The sequence below is a fragment of the Rhamphochromis longiceps genome, linkage group LG20, assembly GCF_057381845.1.
Source record: "Rhamphochromis longiceps isolate RC_006_pf linkage group LG20, R_longiceps_female_GT1.1, whole genome shotgun sequence".
NCBI lineage: Eukaryota > Metazoa > Chordata > Actinopteri > Cichliformes > Cichlidae > Rhamphochromis > Rhamphochromis longiceps.
This window is the reverse complement of record NC_140576.1, coordinates 5,410,108-5,436,868: the sequence shown is the minus strand read 5'-3', so window position 1 is coordinate 5,436,868 and position 26,761 is coordinate 5,410,108. Positions and strand designations below refer to the sequence as shown.

Sequence of the window (26,761 nt, the reverse complement as noted above, 5' to 3'; positions counted from 1 at the left end):
TTCCTCCCTCCTCTTCTTTGCGTTCTCTTTTTTTTTTCTCAACCCCAACACGGAAATTGAAACTGTATCTGGGCTTATCTGCAACCTCCCCGTGCATCAACTGCCGAGATGTTTAGACAAATTTTATGCATTATGCAGCGCAAATATCAAAACAGTTCTTGGCAGTGCCAGCAGAAGCCTCATTAAAAATTCCTTAATTAAATCTTCTTGCAAAATGTAATCAGTCCAAGGAAGGGGTTTTGTGTGTGTGTGTGCATGTGTGCGCGCAGAAGAGGATGTGTGTATGTGCATGTCTGTCAGTGCCAAGGCTTTGATTTGTGCCCTTCATGTTATGGCTTGGAGAAGTAATCATTAACGCCAAAGCCACTTTGGCTTTTCAAATGCTGTTTTTCTTTCTTTTTAAACGGAATAAACAAACAAGCGATAATCACCTTTCTAGTGTCGGCTCAAGATGAATCCAGATTAGGAGGACATTGTTCCGTGTCCACTGAAACATAAGATACCCACCCTCCCGCCCGCTTCCCCTGATGCTTTTGTCTCTCTTGGTGTGAATGACTGAGTTTTTAGATCAGTCGCTTCCTCGCGTTTTCAACAATAAACTGCAGAACCTCGAGAAGAACGCGGCCTCATCTCATATCCTCTCAACGTCAGTCGCAGCTAATAATACAAAGTTGCACGAGGATTATGTTCTTCTTAATGTTTTAGTGCTTTACACACTGTGAGCATTTATTCAGCCAGTTCCAGTAAGCTATCATCAAGCCATTTCTCTTTCATTACCCCCTCATCCTTCAGATTCCACTCAGCACATAAATTTGAGTCTTTTCTTAATTAATTTACTGCACACAGACATTCTCATACCACTGAATAAAATGCACCATAGGTGGATAATAAAAAAAAGCGTTGCCTCTGTTTTCAGTGCGTTTTTTTTTTTTTCATTGGTGCAGCACATTGAGGGATTTGCATACCTGGCAATATATTTCTGGTAGAGGTTGATGTCGTCGCTGGCGGGTTTATCTGGTGGCAGACCATTCCTAATGCAAGAGCAAACACAAAGGAGACAGGATTAATGGTGAGGTTGGGCTGCCTGTTGTTAATAAAAACAAACTGACACAATATTTACTTACAAGCCGCTCCCAAACTTTGGACTATCAATATACATTTTCCTGTGGCATAACAGCGTTTTCGTGCGAAGTATGAATCAAGGATGGAAGCACACACACTTTGATGCATGGTCTTCCGACCAATGAAAGGCAAAATGCAGGAGCAAAAGGACATTAATCTTTTATGGGGGTATTTTGGTGAGTGCTCATATGCAAAACGGGATAATGGGCACGTGGAGAAAAAGCTCTGAAAACGCATTTTCGGATACTCTCTAGGGGCTCGGGCTCTAATGTTGATGTCAAGTCGTCTCCGATCAGCCTGGACACAAACAAATATGTAAGGCAACACCGAGGATTTAACTGCGCAGGATCACGTTCGCTGAGTCGGTTTCGAGTCAAATGAATTAATTTTAAAGCGGGAAATCAAGGAACGGTCCTTTTTTGTCACCTGTGTTGGTTTTGATTCCCTTTATGAAGCTGGCAGCAGTAATGCCTGTATAATAACAGTCATAACACAGTATTGGTCCTGTTTGCTCCCTCGCAGCAAGTGGCATTTAGCTCCATGTGAGCAGCTCCACACAGGGATGACCTGAGGTTAATCTGGCCCAGAGGGGAAGATACACTGCCAGACATTTTCCCTAGTACCCCATCGCCTCCCTGTATACAAGCACCAGACTGGGTCAGTTAGCCACGACTGCAGCTTCACTGAGCCCTAACCTGACAAAGGCCAAAACCTGAGGGAGGGGTGCCTGAGGGCTCTTGAACAGTGTCTTTGATAGGTCTTGACTAACTAGAGACAAGGTCAAAACCAATCAAACAGACTCTGGGAGCTGTTTCCTACTGGTAGAGCACACGACTGTAGGTTAGCTCCCCAAACCCCTCGTTTGGTTCCTTTAAAGTGCACTCGTCAGGCAGTGTTGAGTCGGCCCCTGTGACTCGCTGGGAGGTTAGTCATGGCTCCAAAGTAATTAAAGGGAGAGTTGTTACACCCTAGCCAAATGAAGGAAGTCAGTCACTTTGCGATGACTGTGCTAAATCAGTCTCCACGGAGTGCTACAGCGAGTAAACAGTTCATGCGCCTTCGCAACTCATCATGTCGTGGATCTATTGGGCGCTATGCGCCATTTCACACTACAGTCCCGTTGGCTGCTGTGAAGGTAGCAATTACCTTTGCGTGAGGCTAACTGACTCACAGTAGCAGTTAAGTGTATGTGAGCCTCACATTAGCTCCAAAGGGGTTCCACTGAGAGAGACTCAGAGTGTACAAGGCAGACAAGGCGGTATCCACCAGCAAACTTAAAATGATAAATTCAGCGGCAGGCTATGTAAGTTTTTAGCAGATTTCAGCAGAGTTATGGATTGTTTTGGTGCAAAATAACACATGCAATATGTCAAACAATATTTTAGTCACATTTAACAAATTCCCAGGGAATTGGGAGACTGTAAATCAGATGCAAGTGGGTAACTACTATCATTTCTTATCCAACACTCTGTATATTTTATCATCTTTTGTTAACTAAGGACATAAAGTTGTAGAATTAATTGGGTGCAGAAGGTCCTCTGTTGTGTTGCTCAAGGCTCCCAAATAGAAATATACAATTTGTTGCCTTAGTTCCCCTGTGAAACACAAATCTCATCATGTGAATCATAAACATTTTCTGTAAATTCTTTTTACAGCTTCTATAACTTATAAAGTTTGAGGACACTCACTTAACAGAGGACACAGTGCCAGTGGTGATGGAGTCAGTCTTGGAAAAGCTGGACTTCAGGTAGTCAGAGGCATTGAAACTTATGTGGCCCGCCTGGTCCACTGTAAGCCCTGGCGCTATGCTGGCTCCAGGTGCGCCTACAGCGGGGACACCGGGAGCTGCAGGGTTCCCCGGTGGCGTAGGAAGGACACTGGGCACCAGTGAGGCCTCGGGGTTTCCTGGCATTAGCTTCGGAATTGTTCTGATGTCATATTTTGAAGGGCGACCCACTTTGCCAGTCTTAAAGGCGATGGAACCGCCCATGTCAGGGTTGCCCTCACCGGGTTTGAAGGGGAGCAGAAACTTGATGTTCTCCAGGTCGTACTTTGAGGGTCTCTTGTAAGCATTACCATTCTGCTGCTGTAAACTCTCGCCCATCTTCAGCTTCTGAATAAAGAAGTCATACTTGGACGCTCGGGAGGCCATGTTCTGCATGTGAGAGGGATTAGCTGGCTGAGAATTACCCAGCTGAGGTGCTACTGGCTGTTTGTGGTCCATGCTGGAGGGGTAAATCTGTGCCTCGGCTCCTGGTAGACAACCAGAGGTCTGGAGCATGGTAGCGCTCTTATCTTGAGCCAGTTTTGAGTTGAGGTCGTCTGGTTTAGGCGGGGAAGCGTGCATGGGCCAAGGTAGGGTCTCTCCAGCTTTTAGCTTGCGAATGTACTCTTCGTACTTGGAGAAGCGGGCACGCCGTGAGGCCTCCTCGCTGCTGAGGGATGAGGGGTCTGAGGTAGCAGCTTTGAGCTTTTCAAAGCTGATCTTCTTGGTCAGCTCATCCCTTACCTGCTGGTCATCATAACCGAACATTCCCAGAAATTCATTCATGGTGTTGGCTGCATAGTCTCGCAGGGCAGACGCTTCTCCTGCACAAAGACAACAAGAAAAGATCTCCTATGTAATATGTATAATTCCGATAATTAAAGTTTTTCCATTAGCATATATTTAATGTGTACTGATCTGTCGAGCAGAGAAATTAATCACAAGTCAACCCATTGCTCAAGAAATCTTAATCAGTAGTCTAATTCAGGTCACTCAATCAGTCTATGAAATGATTCCCTCTCCCTTCATACTCACTGATGCTCGCTAAAACATGTGTTAATGTATTTTTTCATCAAGTTTGCTAGTTACAAATGAATTAATCTGGAAAAGAGCAAAATATATTATGTCATGCAAACTAATGAAACAACATTCTGTCAACAATAATGCTCTATTGTGGTCATGCAAAAGGACTAAATTAACATGACTGCATCAACTGTGAGTGCACGTGTTCCTTTCCAATAAATGTTTAAAATAGCTGGATGTTATTTTTCTGGTTATTTCAAACGATAGCAAATTTGACAACAGGAAAAGTGCTTCTGCACTGCAACCTACAGCATCTGTAAATGTTCGTGTATTTATGTGTCTACAAACAAGCAGTCTGAGGCAATGCTCTTCCTGTTTTGGTTGCACTATAAGCCAGTCCTGCAGAATTTTGCAGGGGACTGTACCAAAGGACAGACTCACAGAGAAATCTAATTTTCTAAAATCACTGTGCTCCTGATATAAAAATGAACTAGAAAATTAGGTATAAAAAGCATGTATATATATCATGCATACAAGATACCTAAATACTGAAAGTCATCCAAAATATTAAACAAAATATACAGAAATCTGTTTATAACTTCTTAGAAATGTGCATTTATTATGAGTGCATTTAACCCTGAATTTTTATCTGATGACTCATTCTCACTATTAGTAGCCTCATATTATAAGCATTTCATATCATCACCTTATGAAACTTGGAATAACATATTTTAAAATAACAGTCTTACTGAAGTCAACTTCAGAAATGAAAACACATTTGCAAACTGAAACATCACTTTTATTTTAAGAGTCCATTAAATTGGACAACTTCCCCAAGGACACGGGCGAAATATAGTTGATGTATAGTTTAATTGCATTATGTGGAGATTAATTCTGCCCCATTAACTTTCATCCAAGTTAACGCATGGGGTCAGAGAGTGGGGAAAAGGCAAAGATGATTTGGCCTGAAAGCAGTGACGGACCAAGCTCTGCCTTAAAATAGAGGAGCGTGGATAGGGAGGAAATGGCGCAGCGAGTGAGACAGAAATCAAAAGAAAAACGGGAGAAGGAGGAAACACTTGTGTTTGTAGATCCAACTTAAAAAAAAAATGCTGCTGTGCCAGTTTGCATATAACACAGGAGGCAAGAACACAGATATGCTAGTAATGCAGATGATAATGTCAACTGAGCCATGTAAAACCTTTGGCCTTCTTAACTCAAGCTTGGCACAGTCACAGGGACAGGGTCCAAAGTCTTTTTAAAAAAAAACATTTTATTGCTGTTTTCATCAGCAGAGCACACACGAGCTGGCCAGAGGTAATATCACCTATCGCCGAGGTAATTAATACACAAATATTTCTGCTCTTGTCTCGTATTTCTCAGTTATTGCTAAATCAGTCGCCGTGCCCTGCTTTTCACATCTCTTGCGCAGCATGTAAAATAATCCCCAAATTTCCATTCACTGTGTTGGGGCTGTTCCACTGCTCAGTATGAAAGAGTATCCGAACAGATCGAAGGGGCATGAAAAATTTAAGAGAAATAGATCAGGTATTTGTGAGGAAATGCCTACATGTTTGCCTCAGATCGTTTTATCAAATCTACCATGTTTTCACATGTACTCAAACCGCAGAAAAACATGCTGTATACACAGATTCACTGCACAGGACAACAGCTTCTTCTATACCTTTGAGTTTTTAAATAAGGTGTTCAACACATCTGAGTGAAGAGTCCTTTAAAAATATTAAAATTGGATTTGAATATATACTAAATTAGCACTTGTTGGATTTTACTGCTATGAGAGCGTCTCAGGTCACAGCATATCCATTTGGCTCTAAAGTTAGGGCAGAGCCACCCACACCAGTATAAGTCAAAGTTTAACTACACTTCTTCCGTGACTGAAGAATGACAATCAAAAATAGCACGTTACTATAATTTTCTGAGTTAAATATATATTACATAACACCTCAGATAAAGAGGTTCAGGCCTGTTCACCATTCCTTTTGGAGGATACCTGTAACTACTGCAAAGAGAGTAGTTTCCGTCATGAGAGCGCCACGTCCCTATTTTCATATTTCCTCATGGTATTATCGCCACTTCTCCCCCCCCCAAAAAAATTAGCCGAGACTCTTTGTTCATCAGCGCAGCCACGTGACGTGTTATCAATGAAAGGCAAATGATTGGACTTGAAGGGATTATGACGGGGACCGACAGGAGATAACCCTTCTAAAACACCATGTAAATGAGGTTTCTACTCAAACACTATCTGGCTGCCTCTTAATCGTGTCATGTGACACCGAGTGGGAAACTGTGTATGGGTTGAATCGAGATTGAGATGTTCCAGCCCCCCCCCCGTTAAATTAAAAGAAAAATAAAATACTCTCCCCCCTCTCTCTTTCACCTTCATCCATTTCACTGTTCGCTAACACGCCTGACATTTCTGTCCGCACTTGCTTGTTGGACTGGGAAAATCCACAAAGAAGTGGTTTCTAATCTTGACACTTCAAGCAAACAAAAGCCAACACATGACACAGACCTGCCTTGTCTATATTTGAGGCAATTAGGCTGCATTTTCCCTCCCAGATATGATAGCAGATGGGCATTATATCTCCTTTTGCTGACCAAACATGGCCATCAGTGTGGCATAGCTTCAGTGCTCGCAGGACTGAGAGGCAGAGGTGTTGCTGATGATAAAGATGCATGCTAGTAGCTATATATGGACTAATCTAGAGCCTGGATACCTTCTGAACGGTGTCAGTTTCGAACAACAAATATATAGTGTAAGCCACAAGGTTGAAAAACAAGTGTTTTCTGTTTCATCTGCAAACATGTTGAAAAGCATGCTTTTTCATAAGGTATAATAATTTAAATAGAGCTATTTATGTTCATGCCATAGAGTTTAAGTGTGTTTTGTTTAAATGGACACTGTTAAGCTAATAAAAAGCAGCTTTGAATAAATGACATTATGTGCATTTGTTTGGAGTAATTTGTCTCTCTCTCTCTCTCTCACACACACACACATGCGCATGCACGCACGAAAAACTATGAGGCTTCAAACTTCCTCACTGTTGGGTTAGTTAATTAACAGGCAGTAAATAGAGAGGACTTTGAAATAGCTTGAAATGAACAATAACCTTTTACAGTGAACCCAGAATTGCAAATGGAAGTCATGGTCAAGCCTGTTTGATCCATCGCTACGAGCATCTCTGTCATTGCTTTCAAAGTTTTTATTCATTGACTTTTTTTTTTCCATTGACTGGCTTATGAGGGCTCTAATGCGACATCTAAATTATCTAGGAAAAGTATTCTGGGGTTTTGCACTGATAGGAAATCCGCACGATGCCTCAATGTGAGGAGTTAAATGTTTTGAAGGTCGCAGTTTCTCTCATTGATCTTGCAATGTTTGTTAATTACATTGTCACTGATGTTGTGAGAGATAATTAAGCCACTATGTTTATATGCATAATTATGTGCACTCCATATCAGCCTTTGAAAGACAGTGGCGAGAGAGAGGGAAACGGAGAGAGGGAGAGAGAGAGAAGGGGGGGGGGATGTTTTAATTGTGAGCTGAGCAGAAACATGGCAATATAGATGCCCTAGTTACAATCAACAAAGAGCAACTCAGAAAAAAAAGAAAAAAAAAACTCTAAAGACAAGATTTGCAACTGATGCAGAATGCTCTCCCCGCAGTCTTCAAACATCGGCTTTGTTGTGAGATTTAAAATAGTAAGAGAGCCGGTGAAGGGAAAGGTGCAGGCCTTCTATACAACAGTAATGCATATTTACAGACCTGCTTTTTTATGGCCGTGAAATAAACAAAATGACTAATTAAAACCACAAAGCCTTTTTTCATTTGCCTCTGAAATGAAACCTGCTTCATTTTCTGAGAAGCCCCTGCCCCCAATTCTGAATGAGTGTGTGTGTGTGTGTGGCCAGAGCCACGGCTGTACAGTGGGTGAAAACAAAAAGAAATGAAGACAAAAAGGAGCATGTGTACACGACTCTGAGGTACATACTTAAACCTAGATGAAAGCACAAAAACTGTTAAAGTGAGGTGAGCACGCACAAAACGAGACTTGTTTGTGCACCGCAACAACCGGTCTCACCTGCAAATTGCTTTTTTTCCCCCCTTCTCCCCCCCCCCCCCCCCCCCTACTGGCGTCTGTGAAGAATGCTTTATCTATTCATATAACCGAGCTCTGTTTTTTCATCTTTTTTACAGCTCCGTGTTTTCAACTTCTGCTATTACAAGGCCACCGTTTCCGAGTCTGTGTGTGTGTGTCAAGTTTCAAGGGTCACAAAGTGTATGACACCAAACAGCACTTTCTTTAAAAGATTGTTTGTGGCGTTAACACACGCACTCAACCTCAGAGTGTGAAGTCTCTGCCAACTTTATCTATTTGATAATCAGTGAATTATTCCGAGGGAACATCATGTCAATATTAAACAGGGTTTACTGTGAGTCATTTACAAGAGCACACAGTATTGAGAAATTTATTAAATGAATTCACTGTTGAAGCCACTGTTGTTTGTGGGAAGGTATTAAAATACTGCACTTAAGTGTGATATGCGGCTGCAATATAACTTCCCCATTTCTGACTTATTTGACAACTGATCTCTTGGATTTGACAAAAAAAAAAAAAAGCCAAACTCCTCCATGTAATAGAGGAGCTTGAAGCAGTGGCTAAGTTTAGTGAGCTTAGGGAAAAAAATCAAAGACTCAATATGTAATCCTGGGTGTAATATGAAGCTTAGCCTGGCCCTGCCATGCGCTCTTAGCCCTCAGCTGCTGGGAGAATGTATAAACGCCTAAATGCCTTACGTTGTAAGCCTACTCCAGTTATGAATTTCTTCGTACAGTTAAGTTCATGTTTTGCCCCCCTCTGGCCCGCCAGCTGAATCTCTCTTTAGAGTAATAATGTCACTGACTATTCATAATGTAACTCTAGAGTTTCCCTTTCCAATAATGGACACGCTTAAGCTTATGTGGATGTGGCAATGTCACCTCTCCTCTGTCTAAGCCTTTGAAGGCCAAAGGTAGTGTTGCTTTGAGATGTACCGTGTGTGAAAGGGTCATTTAGAAGACGACGTGTGAAAGAGGATGCTTAAAGGACACAGTGAAAATATACCTGGAGAGGAGAATGGTGCTTGGCGATTTTGGGCCTCACTCGGCGGCATGTAGGCGTCATCTTTTGAAGGCCTGTCTTCAGCTTCTTTGTCTTCAGGGTAACTGCCATCTTGAGACCCCGCCGCAGGCTCGGCCTCCTCTCCATTGTCTTCCTCATCGCTGCAGCCTTTGGGCTGTACCATGTACACGCCCTCAGGAGGGCCATCTTCGTCATTGCTGACTTTGAGTTCTTGCTCCTGATCGTCGTCAGGAGCTGGGGGCTCATCGCCGTACTCGCCGTTGACCCACTTCTCAATGGCCTCGCGTCGCTTCTGGTCCTCCTCTAGGCTCTGATTTAGGCTCAGGCTCTCGGGGAAGTTGGTCTCGTTGTCGTCGTAGTGGGAGCTACCGCGCTCGCTGTTGTCTGCTACACTCTGGTCTCCCTCTGCATTCTGGGAGCTGCTGTCGAACACCACCTGGCGGCTCAGCTTGGCACAGATAGCGTTGAGTTTTAGGCCACCTTTTCTTTTGGCGGCCATCTTGGGTTTTCCTGAGGTCGTTTCAGTGCATAAACTCCTTTCAGCTGATGGAAACGAGAAGAAGACAAATAGAAGGTTAGCGAAGTTGCTCAATACCACAACTATCTGTGTTACAGCTCGAGTAATATTACTTTTCTCTGAACGAACGGCAGCAGGCGTGCTTTCAGTGTCACCGGAAACATCGTTCGAACCTGCTTTTTCCTGTCACTAACTTGTACTGATTTTGAAGATCACAATGGAAAAATAAACCGACATATACAACAGGGACTGCTGCTATTAATAACATAAAAAGCACTTAACAATAACAGCTCGAGCCTGGAAGGACACCCAGAGATACTGTACATATCTTTCTAAGTCACAGTTCTTTGGTCAGCTCAGAGTTTAGCACGATGTGGTTGGAAAAAAAAAAAAAAGAGAGAAAAACAAGCTTAAGCAGCTGAAACCATAGGCTGATAGATATCAGACCCCCTACAGTAGTACAAGCTGCAAATACACGGCTACATAATCCAGCACATGACAGCGCTATAGAGACACTGTGAAATGTTATCTTCACTCTCACCTCAAGAGGCTGTGGCCCTGCCACTGAGTGGGGGGGCTGTATAGCATTAAAGCTGTCAGGATGTGGAGTGAAAATGCTGAGCACTTTTGGCCTTTTCAGAGCCCTGATCTCTTACCGGTTATTAAGTGAGATTAGATTCAGCGACTGTCCTGTTTTCTCTTTCCTAAAAGAAAAACGACGCGCGCAAAACGCCGTCTCTGTATCTCGCACATCTTTACTTCAGAAGAAATTATGCATCTAAATGAGTCTCAGCGTTTTATTTTTCTCCCCGGCGTGGCCCCTCTGAACAATAGCACATCATAGTATGTGCTTTGAGGCGGGAATGGGTGGCATTATTTCAACCCAAGTGGGGCTATCTTTATAACATGTCCTGTGATGAGGCAGGAACAGCTGCATGTGGCATTCCATATCCAGAGCTACCTTTTTAGGGCAGAAACTGCACTCTGTTACCTTTCGCATTATTTCCAGAGCAAGCAAAAGTTCATTCACCCAGCAGCAATTTCTGGACAATCTGCAAAGAGGTTGTTTTTTTAAAGTCTGAGGTGACAGTGACTAAAGAGCATTTATGATATATATATATATAAAAAAAGAGGGTGGTACAATAACCAGGGATTGTGCTGCGTGTTGCAGCTCAGCGAAAAACAGTTAAAGACCGAACCACATCAGAGATCTTTCTTCTTGCGTGATGGCGTATTGAATCTTAACTCAGCCACACTGTTGTTAAGATAATGCACAATATTGACTTACGAATACACCGTTTCAGTGGAGAAAAATGCGCGATATCAGAGGTAACAAAGTTCTATCTTAAAGACTCGATTCACTTTCTGTATCAGTGAGTACGAGCCTCTTCATTTTCCCTCAGCCATAAAGCCAAGCACAATCATGTGTGAGCCATTGCCTGCATTATGTAAATCACATCGGTGCAACATAAAATCCTGTTTTCATTTTCTTTTGCAAAGCTGTGGAATCATTAGAGGATATGCAATTTGAGGGAGTTTACAGATCACCCCCGTCGCCAGACAATGCACCCCCGTGCTACCCACACATGCTTTCTCAGTTACAGTATTTACATTGCGGGCTTCCTCTCTGAAACAATGACTTCAGGAATTATGTAGTTTTGAGGGGCCCGTATATCACTGGCACATTACAGCACAAATTTAGTGTCAGACAATTGCAGGCGGGGGGTGAAAGGGTCACCTTTAAGAAGATAGCAACTTTGAGAAGGTGGGGGGGGGGGGGGGGGGGGGGGGGGGGGGGGGGGGATCAGCTGGAAAAACTATTAGGAAGTGGAAGATATAAATTTTAAAGTTTTTCTTTCTTTTTTTTCAGAAATACTCTCCAAAGGAAGATTGAGGTCATTTGGGTGTTGCTGTAGAGGTCATTCTTTCTATTTACTGTGTTCAGTATTTCATGCTTTAACTACCGATTTCCTGTGTATTGCCATTTCGAGCTCCTTGTAGGAAATGACCCCTACACAGTTGTTTCTTTCCATTAGCGCCTATTTATGTATGATTTTGTGTTAACAATGAGGAGAATAACTGGCGCACCGAGTGCTACTGATTCAGTATCTAAGCAAGCCATTAAACTGAATTATCAGACATCTTAAGCACATATTCAGTGTTTTCTTTTAAAGGTAGGGCGTGATTTAAAACAAATTAAATATTCTGAGTTTCCCTCCGAGGAAGAACATGCTGCGATTCAGTGCTTTATGGAAGTAGTCTGAACTATTATTTGTGCTGTGGGGTTTTTTTTTTTGCTATTGCTTACAATAAGGATCACTATGGTAACGCTAAGCTGTTTACCTCAAGTCGTTTGTGTGCATGATGCCGTACAATGAGATAAAATCTGTGGGGACTTGCATGAAAGAATAACTTTTCCCTCTGGGACCAACTCCCCCAACCTCCCTGAGAGTCCAGTGAGCGTTCTGCCTTATTAATGAATATCAGAAAGAAAAACAACACTGTCACATGCACTGGACATTATTTACAGTCTGTTTTAGCCTGGTGTGCTAATTGTCAAGGAAGGAGACACCTCGGTAAGCACTGGGAGTTGGGGGAAAAAATAGGCAGGTCTGAATTCGAACACAACAGCTGAAACTAATTTTTCCCAACTGCTTATGTTAGCGGTGACATTATTTTTACTGGAAACAGTGCAGGACCGCAAAGGAGCGCCATGCAGTGTCTGTATAAGGCCAAAACCTGAGGAAAAAGTCAAGAAGCTATTTTGAATACATTTCGACAAGGTCAGGTTCTTTTTCATCTTCAGTCAAAAATAAGCGCAGTGGTGCATAAGCGCAAGTTCTGCTGGGTCCTGCTTCTTCTCAGAGGTGGATGACACAGCTTGTGTGAGAGTCTAGCCCTCCGCGCTGACAGAATAACTCCTCCTCTGCTCCGAGCCCCACAGGTCTTGTTGGTTTTTTGATGCAGAGTGTCTGTTTGTGTGCCAGAATGATATCATGCCCAATCAAGTGGTGTTTCAAATCCTAATAACGCTGTTGGAAGTGCATTATTTGTGTGAACGTGCACAGACTGTAATCAAGGCTGCTACGGGTAAAAGGGTGTGGGAGTTAACAATGGTCGTGACTGCGCGGGGTCACGGCTTTACCTCTTCGTGACACAAAAAAGGAAAGAGTGGGCAGCTTTCGTTCCAAAATACGTGTATAGTCATATTACAGAGGATGTAAAGCCACAAGTGTAGCATATAGAGAATTGAATAACTCGACTTTATTGTTAATTCAGAGAGCAGCTAACCCCTCCACCCCCCCATAAACAGCCCAGCTCCCCGCAGCGTTTCAGTTTGTATGGAGCAGGCACACAGGAGGGGTCTGTATATAAGAGAGGTAGATATTACCTGTTTAAACTGAAGCTTATCTCTTCAACTAATCAAACACAGATACAGGGCCTGTTGTAGATTCCTGCTGAGTTTCAACATGACTGACACAGGGACAACCCCCCCACCCCTCCGCAATATCTCAAGTTAATTAATACAAACAGGGTCTGGGAGATGTCTATTCAACTCAGGATTATTTTACAATATGCAACAGAGAGGTGCATTAGCTCTTCAAAAAAAAAAAAAGAAAGAAAAAAAAAGGAAAAAGTCTAGTTATAACTTCATGAACCTATGGCAGATTAATCGACAAGGCTGCAGCTCCCAGGGTGTAGCTCAGTGAACCTTTCATGTCTCTGGCTCTCAAGGGAGATGTATGCGCGAGTGTGCGTGCATGTGTGTTTCAGGGAAATCACTGAGCCACACACAAACACGCGCAGACAGTCTTGAAAATTACCATGTTTTTATTTTTGTAAATTTACGGCTTGCAGGATGAGAATGTTTTCCTCTTCTACTCTCTTCCCCCTCCAACCCCCCCTCCACCCAGCCCCGCTGTATGGTAGGGAGGCTGCGGCAGCCGCAAGGAAGTCAAGCGGAAAGTCACTGATGGACAACTACGCCATTGCACCCAGACCCCAGCATCTGGCCCCTCTCTCATTTTTATTACAGAAGAATAACAATAAGCAGGTCACCGACCCCGCCGTGAGATTTTGCCACAGTTTTCTAACAGTCGGTGCAGCCGATGCTGAGAAATTTCCATTTTTCCGCATGCATATTTAATTGAGTTTTGTCCCAGTGGTGCGGAAATGATTTGTTTTTTGCTCTCTGTTCACTTGACTCCTCTTCGGAGTCGCTAACCCTGATTAAGACGTTCCCGTTAATTTCCCAGCGCACACCTTTTTTTGTGCATTAATGGTTCTGATCGTCTAATTAAAACTTCTCAGCTCGGCTGCTGATCACCGCTCGTTGTGCCTCTGACCTGAAGTTTTAATTGCCGCATCAGAAGCGATAATAATAATTTTGAGGTTCTGATGATTAAAAACAATGCCATTGCCAACTAGTTGATAGATGGGGGTTTGGGGTGGGCACATCTGAGGAGTTTATGCAGAGTAGAGATTTACAAAAGGGGCTGTAAAGGAGGCTTTATATTACCAAGGAGCAAGCAGGGTGGGTGTGGGGGCTACTGCAGGTTATGTGGAGGGGGTGGCAGAGCATATGGAAATCTCCCAGCCCTTCTGTCCCTCAGAGTCTTCCTAAGGAAACGGGTTTGGCTGGGACTGGGACTTAGCATTCCCCACCTCAAATCTAAATCTGCCACTGCCTGATCCACTTTGGAGCTCTCCTTACGTGGCAGGTTTGCCAGGTTGGGGACGAGAGAGAGGGAGAGGAAAAAAAAAACACACACACACAGAGAGTGCAAGTGAACGACCGATGAAGGCACATAAAAGATGACGACAGTCCAATACCTTCTGCTTATTTTCATAAAAAGATAATAGCGCAGTAGGCACGATACAAAAGGCACATTGTTCATAAAGTGACTGAAAGGAAAAAAGGAACCTGTGGTGAACGTTGTCTCTGTCATAAAACATGATACTGATGAGATATATATGATATGTAGATTACTGTCAAAACAGGAGAAGTGAGTTGCTTGTGATCTTTTTTGAAACAGTACTTTCACACTGTACTATTCAGATCACACAAACTGCAGTAATGATAGGAAATGATTCAGGCATGAAGAGAGAGGCTGCACACGGGAAACTGCCACCAGCACCAATGTGTCACATTTTGTTCTTTTTATAAACCACTGGATTTCTATTGGATTTTTTTTTTAGGTTTAGTACAAGATCAATGTTTTTGCTGCCAAAGCTACTGTACACGCAGGCCGGCAGACACATTCATACAGTGCAAAGACACACTGACATAAAGTCAGGAGGTAGCTTTCTTCTTCTCCACCCTGCCCTCCCCCTGCCCCCCTCTCTCTCTCTCTCTCTCTCTCTCGCAGATCTATTTTATTATTAATCAGTTGGTTGCACATCTGCCTGCTTGTTTGTTTTTTTTTTTGCTGTTTTTTTTTTTTATCATCAATAAACTTATTGCTTTTAGTCTAGAATTTGACCTTGTACATTGTCTGCTGTCTTTCTGAGGCTGCTGACCTTGAAGGACCTGTTTGGACTATTTCACTTCAGTTCAGTCCACAGGCTGTTAACACAAGCCCTAAGCCAAGTGCCACGCTCCCGTCACACCGCCGTAAAACACAAACAAGACACTGCAGGACAAAGGCGGACACAAACGGCTCCAGTCACACACTCGCTGAATGCACGGGACAATGGCTGAGGAAAACAATGTATATTACGAGCGTAGACGGAGGACGAAAGACTCTGAACTTGAGGGCAATCAGGCAGGAAAGTTGAGATCTAAGGACAAATACGCCCTCCAGCTTCATCACAAACAGGGTAATTATGGGATTTTCCAGAATAGAGGACAAGCAAGCTAAAATGGTCTAAGGGAGAGAAAAAAAAAACAATCTGACATGAGTGACAAGAGTCATTCTGACAGCTACGTACCAAAACAGCCAACTTTTATTCAGTTTGCTGCTTAGGGTAATTCATGGGACACACGGCCAACTTGTTAAAATTGTACATCAAATCTGGACTCACAGCTGGCACCAGATGATGACTTAATTTGCAAGTGTGTTCCAGGAGGCAAAAAAAAGAAATAAATAAATAATAAAAAAGGCTTTAAAAATACCCAATTGCACATGGCACCGTGCTTCCGCGGACTGAAACAAGGGAAATTTATTCTTGAAGCTTTGTTTTGGAGCTCTTGTTCAGCTTCAAGACACCGGGAGTGCAATTTGATAAGCCAACCGCCATGGTAAATGAGCAGATGACCCCTGTGTCCCTCCCTCACGGTTGCTGTTCTTGGTGAGGGAGCAAGGCAGTGTGGGTAGTACAGTGCAGAAGGGGCTCAGCGGTGCACCTCTCGAGGGCCCTTGAGCTAATATCTGTACAGATTAACTGCTTCAGTTGTATTTTGGTCACGGGGATCTCTCTTTGCCTTTGTGGCTTGTTGGGAGGGAGCAGGGGAGATGTGTGCCGAGCGCGTGTATTACACTCACGCAGTGTTAGTTGCGCTCGTTCTTCAGCAGTGAAGTAAACGATCTGCTCGCCTAAGAGGTCAGCCGCCCCTGGACTGACGCATGTCACTCCACATTATTATCTTTGGGACGTATTTCATTTACCAGAATCCAAAAGTACGCCGCTAAGTAAGTCTTCGACACCCTCTTACAATCACCTACCACCCTCTGTTTCTCCACAGGACACACACGCAGGCGCGCGCACACATCCAGTGTCAATCCTCCAGGGTAAACTCAGCACACGCTGCTCCATTAGTTATCAATTAATTCTGGAAATCTCCACCTGGCATGCACACGCCGACGAAGCCAGCGCATGTACGTAGCACCGGTCTCGACAGGAAGTCGAGGAGAGCGTGCCTTATTTGACTACGAGTGTGGGTGAGAGAGTGTGTTTGTGTGTCCATGCGGGTGGCACTTTTGTCCATGAGGTTAACCTTGATATGAGGCCCTGTCAGGCCAGATAATGTCAATCAATGACAAGCCCTCACAGATAACCCCTAATGTGAAGCCTAAAAAGCAAAGCTGTTTAGATCTTTAGACATGCCCCCTTTCACCAGCATATGAATTGCATTACAAGGAAATGAGCTGTGGCATTTCTTTAATAAGACTCTTAAGACATTTTGACAGCATATAAGGCCCTGTGCCGTAAAAAAAAAAATTAAATAAGGCCCCTGCTGACAAAGCCTCCTCACACACGGCAGCGTTCTGATGGGCAGACCCAAGTTCCTGTTAAGTGGAGGAAAGGAAAAGACAAGCAGGTGGGGGGTGAGAAGGGTGGACCTTTCCCTCCTCTTTCTTTTTTTTTTCCCCCGGCTCTCAGGGACTTCTTAATTGATTTCCAAGGTTATGTTTCAAATTTGTTTTTCAGCTACGGAGGCCTTGCGAATGAGAGCACGAGTCAATGTTTTTCATCAATTCTCCTAAATTCGGCCCGGTTCACACCGCTCGCCTCAGATCCTGCCGAACCCCACTCTCGTCCCACCTCCTTCCCTCTTCCACCCCCTTTTTGCCCTTTTTTTCTCCTCTCCTCGAAAAAGAAAGAAGGACCCAAGAAAAAAAATAGCAACAAAAAAAAAGAAAAGAAGAAAAGAAAGACGTATTTCCAGACAGGATGCCTGCGCTGACAACATCGATCCCCGGCTACCATTAAAACATTTGCTCTGCCTGACAGAGTTTTGTCTATTGGACTTTCTACGCAGCAGAATGAATCACAGGTGCCTGTTAAAATGTCATCGTGGGCAGCTTTTGCAGCCGGTCTAAAAAACAACAATTCGGCCTTTTTACACTCTTAAGTTTTTATCACTTTTCACAGTTTTGCATTTCAAATAATTCAAGGAAGCACAATTGCATTTTGATCAAAATACACTGTTTCTCGGTTTAAGGGAGGAAGTGATAAGAACGAATCTTCCTGCTTGCAGGAATTTGCATTTTTGTTGTTTTTTTTTCCATCCCATGTGACTGCGAATCTCCTGCCACAACTGCTATGCTCTACTTTTCTGACAAGCAGCATAGATGTGACTACAGGGTTTTGTGATCATACAAGACATTTCAAAGCGTTTATTTGTACCGTGTGTGGTTGGGAAAGTGTGGTTCGGTGCACAAGCCACTGTAAACATACTGTATATGTTAAGTAAAACTGTTGTAACCAATATTAAGTGTGTGCTGGTGTGCTGCATGCCTGTTTGCAGGTTTGTAAACAGCAGGGCATTGCGCTCTGAGCCCTCCTCCTGCTCCTGTATGTGTCGTGGCTGCAGGTCACATCATTTGCACTGAGATGCCACACGGGCCAAAAAAACAGAAAAATGCACACTGACATTTCAACGAGCTGAGGAAACACTGATCCACGGTGGGTTTAATAAATACTCCACTGTGTCAGTCGTGACAGCAGGGAAAAACAGCATGGTTTACTGAAAAAGTTCAACACGAACTTGAGGCAGAAATAAATGTGGCAGTTTTCACTTAAAACAGGAACATTTGTGTTTCTGGGAGTTCGGTGGAGGGAGGAGTGTGCTATGACTGAATTTGAAGGTGTGATAAAACAACACTCACAATAAGGGGAAAAAATAAAAATGAAAGAAGCAAAGCTGCTTTACAGGAAAAAAGAATGCTGTCTATTTTGGGTCTCAGTATACAAAAGGAAGTGCCGCTAAGTTGACTCAAACAAATAAATTTGCTTTTGATAAAACCACAGCAACTACTTTTGCATTCTACACCAAACCCACTTTGTTTCCTGCGTCTTTATCTTCGTGACTTGCCACATTTGTGAGAAGCCACTCAGTAAATTGTCAAGCACAAACAAGCGAAGGCTTTAAAATGATGCAGTGTTGATGGCTTAAAGTGTAATTTTATTTGAAAAGTGACAGTTTAAAGGAAGCCAACACGGAGCGCTTGCCTATTTGCGCTGCAACCAGCTGCCCGCTTTACATTTCTGCAACATTAATATTCCTCTTATTATTATTTTAAAGTGAAAACGGATACTCTGTTGAAGTGCAAATCTGATGAATTACAGGAGCAGATTGCTGCTATTAATTATTAAAACCTATTTTATAAATATTCAGGTCTGTCATGCATCTAATAATGAACGCTTTAGAGGAGGTTACTTCCTGCGCGCATCCTAATGTGTCAGAAATATCGCTTTTAATCACACTCGTGTCAGCGAGTGTGCCGGGTTTGAACCTGCCGAAAAAATCTAACAAATCAAGGAAACTCAGATGGCCAACTACTGTGCTCATCACAGCTTTTCCGTTCCCGCTGTTTCGCACGATCCAGGTTTGTCTCCTGCCCCGTCTAAAGACGGAGTGAAAACCTCCCAGCTCTCTGCTGCATTCTTACTGTGGTAATTTGAATGGAGAATAATGCATCGGCAGCACTCTACCTTCTGGACACACCTAGTCCCAGTGCTACTGCTGCCATATGCTGTATTGATACATATTCATAACACTTTCTCGTGTGTGTGAGCGATGAGGCTTAAATGAGTGTATCACAACTTCAAATGGGAAGGAGGGGGGGAAAGGAAAACAGAGAAAGCCGGGCACAAAGAAAGTTGGACAACTCTTCCCCCATTTCCTCGTTTCTTAATCCTTTCCCTGCAAAGAAAAAGTTCAGGCGTTCGAGTGCTGGGAGGCTACCCCGGCGCTTTTTGCGATGGATACACGAGAAGCTGCGGAGTTCCGGGATCGGCTTCCAGAAGCTGCGCGAGGCGGCGACTGTCAGTGGTTGGATAATCTGTCAGGTGGGCCGGATGGCCTCGCTGGTAGGATGAGAGTCAACAGCGCCGTAGCACGACCTCCATACACCCCAGCAGTGTCTACATATGCTGCATAGGGCATACACACAACCTGATAGGCGCACACACAGACACACTGTGGAGCGCTCTAAGATTAACACTGTCAGAGCTACAATGATACCCCTTCATTATCTGCACACGGGGCCTCCTTCATGCGCTTGCTTGCCTCACTGTCCTCTCCACTGCTTCTCTGTGGAGGTAGTAATTACTAAAGCTAACATTTCTTTCTCTCTGCGCCTCCACCTACCCTCCACTTCCCCATCATTTCTTTCTCTTTATGCAGCGCACTCAAGTGCCTTGCCAGCTTTTTGCCAACTGATGACACAGCTGAAGGTACGCCACTGTTGATGGCAGTACCAGTGTGACTCCCCGCGTGTATGTGTGAGCGCCGTATTATGAGATTATGCCCAGCTGATGTGCAATAAAGGCGCAGTGTGCTACCCCAGATTCAGATCAGTCAGCTGGGGCAAACGCTCATTGTGGTACAGCAACGGAGAAATTGCTTGATGTACCACTGCAGTATCTGTTGTACTATACATTGTTGGTGTAACAGGCTGGGATCAGAGAGATGTTCCCTCTTTCATGGCATTTTTCATTACCAACAATGCTCTCGCGCTATAGCTTTCTTCTTCCTCTCCCACTGGAACTATGGCTTTATCAAAGGTGATAGCTTGCTCAGGCACATTTTCTCAAACGTCTTCTTCAGCCAGCCATTTCCCAAGCTGCTCTCGGGTAAACGTCACTCATAAAAACTGGGGAAGATTTGATGGTGAGATCAAAAAGGGAGGAAGGACAGCGAGGAGAACGGGGAGACGGAGGGAAATAGGAATGATACCCTCCTCCCCTGCCTGACACCAGCGACTGCTGAGGGTAATTCCTCCAAGCAGGGCCTCTGTTTTCAGAGGCAAATACAACAAAATGCGGGGTGCTGCCACGAGACATCAAAATGGGCGATTTTGACTTCAGAGGGTCTTCAGATGCTTGAGGACTTGTCAGTGTTGAGCCAGTGGGACTGAACAGAGAGAACAGAAGGTACCAGCAGGCTGTTAACAACCAATACGGGAACCACGCCAGAAAGATCGTCTCCTCCCAAAATGCCAGTCGGCACCAGATCACTAAAGGCTTCCCCCATACTGTAATATCCCACCTGAGCACTTTCATCTGTTCAAAGTTAAATGGCTTAAAAGTTTATCAGCTGCTCTATGCCAGCTTTGTATGTGATGGCTGCTGTTTGCTTGTTTGCCTGCTTGGTTATCTGTTTATCACCAAGATTACCCCAAACCTACATAAAACCTGGAGGATAGGAGGAGTATGTTCAAGCAGTGTGGCCTTTGATAACTTTGTTTGTTATTAGTGGCGGCTCTTCTAGCTGCACCACTAGGATAAGATAAGTTCGACATGTAGGTGTCTTAAAGGCAGAAAGACATTTTTTAAGAGTGAAGCTTCAACAGGTGCCCCGAGATAATTTATCTGGAATTTTATGCTCTTTGCTTTGCATAGAGAGATTTTCATCAGCCAATCAAAATACTTGTTTTGTTCTTCGGAGACCTGAGCTGTGTTGTGACACGCTGAGAGGGATGTCCGCGTTTTCCCCTGTGTTGTTCCCACTCATTCTTGGAGCATTAGGCTGACTCTAAATAGCCTGGAGGAGATTAGGGTAGCTCATATTCAAATGCACTTTTCTTCTAAAACCCCACTCCACCAGTGGGCCAAGGAGATCAGTGCAGGAGCCTGGTGAGATGGTAGTCAAAGACGATTGTGTCACGTATAAATCAGCACAGAGGAGGAAAAGAGACAGAGAGGAAGAGTAAGAGGGAGAAAGGCTGAGGTAAAAGACAAACAAGTGTTGGCTCTGCTATATGAGTTTAGTTAGCTAGAGAGTTAGTGTGTGAGTTATGGCTAGCGAAGGGCTGAGGGACGCTGTATTTATGAGGGGACTGAGTGAGTGTTAAATCCCTGGTAAGAAATAAAGTCGTCCCTGAGCGAACGGGGGAAACATTTCACTCAGTCTAAGAGGTGCCTTGAAAAAAAATGAAAGCCATCCCTCTTTCAGGGGAAGCACTAGTCTACATTCACTAAAATTGCTTTATTCCTTAAAAATGCCATAGATCACATCCAAGTGGACAGAACCTCATATTTGAATAGAGAAGAGGATTCTGTGTGTGTGTGCATAATATCAAGCAAGTTCAGGAGCCAAGGAAAGGGAAAGAATCTGATTCTTCTAAAATTGCACGCGGATTTTGTGAGGGATCTTTGGCTAAGAGAAGCTGCCAAAACACACAGTGCACTTGTTGCAGTGCAAGGGTTCATCCAAGAAAAGTTTTCCATTCTGGTTTATCCAGGGAAAAAAGTAGGACTTTTTTTTTTTTCCAATTTAATTATTTGATATATCTCAATCTATTCTACCAAACTAGCTAAGCCGTATTTTTTTTTTCTCACAGACAAACTTGTCTTGTTCTGAGGAGTCAGACTTGAAAAGCCTGAAACAAAGGAAGGGGCCTGGCCAACGGAAAAGGAAAAGCTTAACACTGCACTTTGTGCACATCCAAGTCTAACTCAGACCTCGCTCCAAACCCCTGCAGTAGTAATAACAATTATTACTTAAAAAGGCAATATTTTTGCATTAACTTAAAAGGCTATATCTTTTTCTTCCTCTCCAGCCTGTGCGGCCTCACTTACCCTAAGTATCTTCATAAATCACCAGTTACTGTTAACATGTACTCCACAATTCAGTCATCAATCTCCTACCAGGTCAGAGTGAAAACAGAGGGGGAAATGTCTGCTTAGTAAAATGTCTCTCTCGTGAATGCTGCTACCACCACCCACTACTCAAAGACATATATGTGTGCTCCCACACACACACAAACACACGCACACATCAGTTGAATAACAAACACTACAACCAAAGCAAGCTCTATGGTACATGGGAGCAGAGCGGTTGCCAGATCGCTACGGTAAAGCAAGCCAAATTCAATTCTGACCTCACCTTTCACTCTGCTGCTTCCATTTGTTATAAAAACAAATAAACAGCAAGTGTGAAGTTGGAGTCGGCCAACTTCTGCCTCGACAAGAAATATCAGGCCCGGGCTCAAGCGGTGTGCTGCTTGGGAGACAGACGCCCACAGGGCCACATGTAAATCTGTGTTTATGTTCACAGACACAGTATTTATTTAACCAAAAGAAGAAAATCTAATTGTACACAAGGAGGATTATTGCTCTCAGAACCGTGTCTCCACAAGGGAAAAAAAGGACTCTTTAGCCTTTCTTCAACAGACACTGTTTACATCAGCAGAGTGGAAAATCCCTCCGATGACAAACCGCTCCATCACAACATCTGTATCTAAACAGCCAAATCAATCTCGACCAACACCGCAAATTACCTCACAACAGATCTGAAAGAGGCGCACTTGACTTCAGAGGAGAGGGATTTATGTGCTTTTCAAACAATTTCTAATTTTAGTTAGGTTTATTTATACATAAATATCAATGTATAAAGTCCAACGATATTTCCCTCTAAAGCAAGTAAAGACCACACAAATTTAGGCATTAAAAACAATATAATGTACAGCCCTTAAAAGTGTTCATTATTTAATTCAATTATTATTTTAATTTAAACAAACTTTCCACCATTGACGCTCATAGTGCTCCAAGGCCTGGCACGAAAAGTCAGAGACAAAACTTTTGACCGAGCAAAAATGCCGTTAAGACAAATTTACATACACGACTGACATTTAGTGCACTATAGGTGCAAATGCGCACAAATATACATGGAAACGAAAATCTTTTTTTTTTCCAAGAAAATGAACAGTACACCTGCTATTTCCTCACTCTCTCACACAGACGTGCACACACTTTGACACCACCCACTACATCACTACACATGCGTGCCTGACTCATGCCAACTGCAAATAGTAGCAAACCCGTTCATCTCGAGGTAGCACTCAACTCCTGTGTGTGAGCTTGTGTGTGTGTGTGTGTGTGGGGAGGGGGGAGTGGAAGAGACAGAGAGAGAGAGAGAGAGAGAGAGAGAGAGAGAGAGAGAGAGAGGGGAAGGGAGGGAGGAAGAGAGAGAGAGAAAGGTATGTGTGAGTCTTACCTGGCAGCAAACCGCCCTCTGCGCTCTGTCTCACCTCTCCCTCCTGCCCTGGAAGAATTCTCTCCACAAAGCAAGGCATTTTCTCCACAACTGCTCTCTGCCAAGGCTCTGCTCTCTCTCTCTCTCTCCCCCTCTGTCTCTCTCCCTCCCTCTCTCCTTCACACTCCTTTCCTCTTTCCCACTCTGTCCTCCTCTCTTGCTGTCTATCTCTCCTCCCTCCTTACCCTCCCCCTCTCTCCTCACAGATGTCGAGGCTGTGCGAGTTTACCCACTTTACCAGTAGGGGTCCTTCAGCGCCCTTCTCCACCCCGTAGCCACATGGGGGAAGAAAACACACACATACACACACACAGGCCCCAGGAAGAGAGAGCCACTTAACGGGCGCCCTCCTGTCACTGCTACAATGAGAGCCCTCTGCAGAGTAGCGCGGCTGCACTAGCTGCGTGCATGTGTTTGTGCGTCTGTGTGTGCGAGTGCGTGTGTGAGAGATAGACAGGTATGAAGTGGGTGGCGTGCACCGGGAGCTGGCCCTTGGCCCTTTCCAGCCCTGTTGAGCTAGGCTCGGCCCTGGCTCCTGAAGTGTAGTACAGTAGAAGCGCACTCCCTCACACACACAGACACGCAAACACACTCATGGGCATATGAGCGCACAGATTGACTTACAGTGGGTTCCTCGGAGCCAGCAGCCAGTGAGGGAGCGAGAGAGCGAGAGATTGTGGGCACGCACAAGCACACACACTTTCACTGGTACGCTACACAGACACACACAGAACAACTGCTGCTGTTTGCTACGGCTGCTGTTGACAGTGATAACATGCGCTCTGTGCCCTATGTGTGTGTCGCAGCGCACATGCACACATAAACACACACATTCAACACATAGCAGATGGCTATCGGCTCTCATATTTCAGGTTTCTATTCCATCTTTTTTTTTTTATTACTTAAAAAAAAGAAAACAGTCTTCATTGACACTGGCATGTTAGATTTGAAGTCTCTTAGCTAGTGTACAGTGGGGAATTTCTAGTTTCTCTCCGACTTGTGGGGCACATTTCACATCGCAATATCAATACTGGAGAATATTAGCTGTCCTGTTGAAGAATGTCAGATCTCCGTTTGCCTTTGAATAAGAGCAGAATCCCCCTGGGTGAAAATGCGAAGATCTAACTATAACTAAGAGTTTAAATAAGCTTTTAATTATCTTTTGTGCACGAAAACATGTTAACAACTCAATTAAAAGTGAATATTAACCTAAAACAAATATAAAATTGCTGTCTTAAAGTAGACAGAAGAGTCGATGCAAATGTTGTTCGCTTATTAAGTCATAATTGACACAAAGTGAAAGAAGATTAACAATGGATGGAACTTGATCCCAGAATTTTATCAAATATTGCCCAACTTTTATGATAGTTAATATTGTACAACAGCCCTGATCTTGATCAGGATCTTTAGCAGTTAAAATATCAGAACAGCAATTATCAGGTTGAGGTGAGTAGGTTTTTCCATTTATTGCCACCTGGAACAGGATAAGGGTACCTGCACCCAAGACGCGATATCCCGGACCTGCCGCGGGTATAATTTGAACAGAGGGTGGATCACCTTTATTTGAGTCAAACAAAGCCTTCTAATGACACAAAAATAGTCACGACTTGACAGACAAGCCTCCAACGCCCAATCAGACTTCCTTCAAAACGTTGACAAAGGGCAATAAAGAAAATAGGATGTTAAAAGAGCAGGACACGGATGTTGAATAAAGCCACCAGAAAGTGTACATACTTTAAGTCGTGATAAGCTAATGAGGGAAACAGAGCTGTGCTTTTGGTTTACTCTTATCACTGTTTGCATCAGTTGCAAATCTCCCTTGACAGCAAGACTGAAATCAAATACAGTTTTTTAGGCAGATGAAGGAAAGTCATTTGTATTTACAGGAAATAAGAACGATGCGCTCAATCATTATTCCCTTGTTGTGCTAACTAGAACGCAGCCCCTGTATTAAATGTTGGAGGAGCAGCACAAGGACAAGTAAAACATACCTTAAATAGACTACAAATGAAGTCACTTAACACCCACTCGTTCCCTCGCCACCCCTTGCTCTGTCTGTCTTCAACAGAAAAAAAGCCTGTGTTTGACTATCTCCCTCTCTGGTTCATAGTTTCTTTTGCTTTTTAAACAGCCACTTCGCCTGTCACAGCACAGGAACGGGCGCATTCCCCTTAAATGGCTCCTTTTGACAACTGATCTGTAAATACAGCCGGATCTGCAACTTCCCCCTTTCTCTCACTGCTTCACTTTCTCCCTTCTCCTCTTTGCTCTCTCTCTCCCTCTGCCCAAACTCCTGCCAGATCCACACACACACACACACGCACACACACACACACACACACACACACACACACATACACAGACATGAAGGTCTCCCTATGACCCCCTCCCCACCGCTACAAACACACACACACACACACACACACATTTACCCCCACGTCCCCCTCCCAACTTCCCCAACTCCATTCCCCCTGCCTCTATAAAAACACAAATATGCCATAACTCAGGCAGCGCTGCCACATAGCCTCCATCTTGCCCTGTACCGGGGAGGGGGGGAGGCCTCTCAGGAAGGTCACCAACAAATGGTTTTCCGATTCACTGCCCCTGAAATAATTTTGTGTATTAAAACCTGAATCTGCACTTTCTGGCCTGAAAGCTTTTCTAATTATTCCGGCGTCCTTGGGACAGACACAGATCCTTCACACGCCGGGGGAAACAAGCTATAGAGCAACCACTACAGCCACAAACACTCCACCACCACCACCTTCCCACCCTCTCTCTATCCCTCCATCTCCCCACCTCCTCTGCTCTGCTCTCCTCTCCTCTTTACAGCCACCTCCCTCCCCAATCTGTTTTCAAAGCGTGTCTGTCCTTTATTAAATTGTTTTCTTTTCCACATTATCAGTTGCCATGGAGACCTCATCTCTCGGATTATTTGAATTTCATTATATCTATTGATTTGGGAGCATTTCATCTTTTTTATTGTTTTTCTGTCAATTTTCGAAACGAATAACCATCTAATTTGCGTCAGCGCTGATTACGTTCGTCCCTCAATAGAGGTCGGCAGCTGCGCCGGGGAAACAAATCAATGGAAAAACATCATAAAACTCGAAAGTACAATCAACCAGGATATGGGTGACATTCCGTGGTTGCTGAAACGAAGTCATCAAAAAATATATACTTTTTTTCCCTGCGCCTCTGCATGTGAGGGGGTGCAGTGAGGAGGACACATATGTGTCTGGGCAGATATATTACTATATTTCAGC

The 26,761-nt window shown here is 43.9% G+C and overlaps 1 protein-coding gene across 10 annotated transcripts in view; it reads right to left on the bottom strand.

Moving 5' to 3' along the window:
* Window positions 1-26,761, bottom strand: part of casz1 (castor zinc finger 1) — a 171,176-nt gene that overhangs the window by 23,099 nt on the left and 121,316 nt on the right. For 6 of the 10 annotated variants that reach the window (XM_085392664.1, XM_085392665.1, XM_085392666.1 and 3 more), the window contains 3 exons: window positions 9,037-9,597; window positions 2,811-3,711; window positions 966-1,031 (listed from right to left, as the gene is read on the bottom strand). In XM_085392664.1, coding sequence (XP_085248790.1) covers window positions 966-1,031; window positions 2,811-3,711; window positions 9,037-9,553 — 1,484 coding nt within the window. In that variant the 5' untranslated portion in view covers window positions 9,554-9,597. Of the gene's footprint in view, window positions 1-965; window positions 1,032-2,810; window positions 3,712-9,036; window positions 9,598-23,456; window positions 23,605-26,761 lie in introns of those variants that run through there. The other 4 variants (XM_085392660.1, XM_085392662.1, XM_085392670.1 and 1 more) reach the window with 2 other exon arrangements.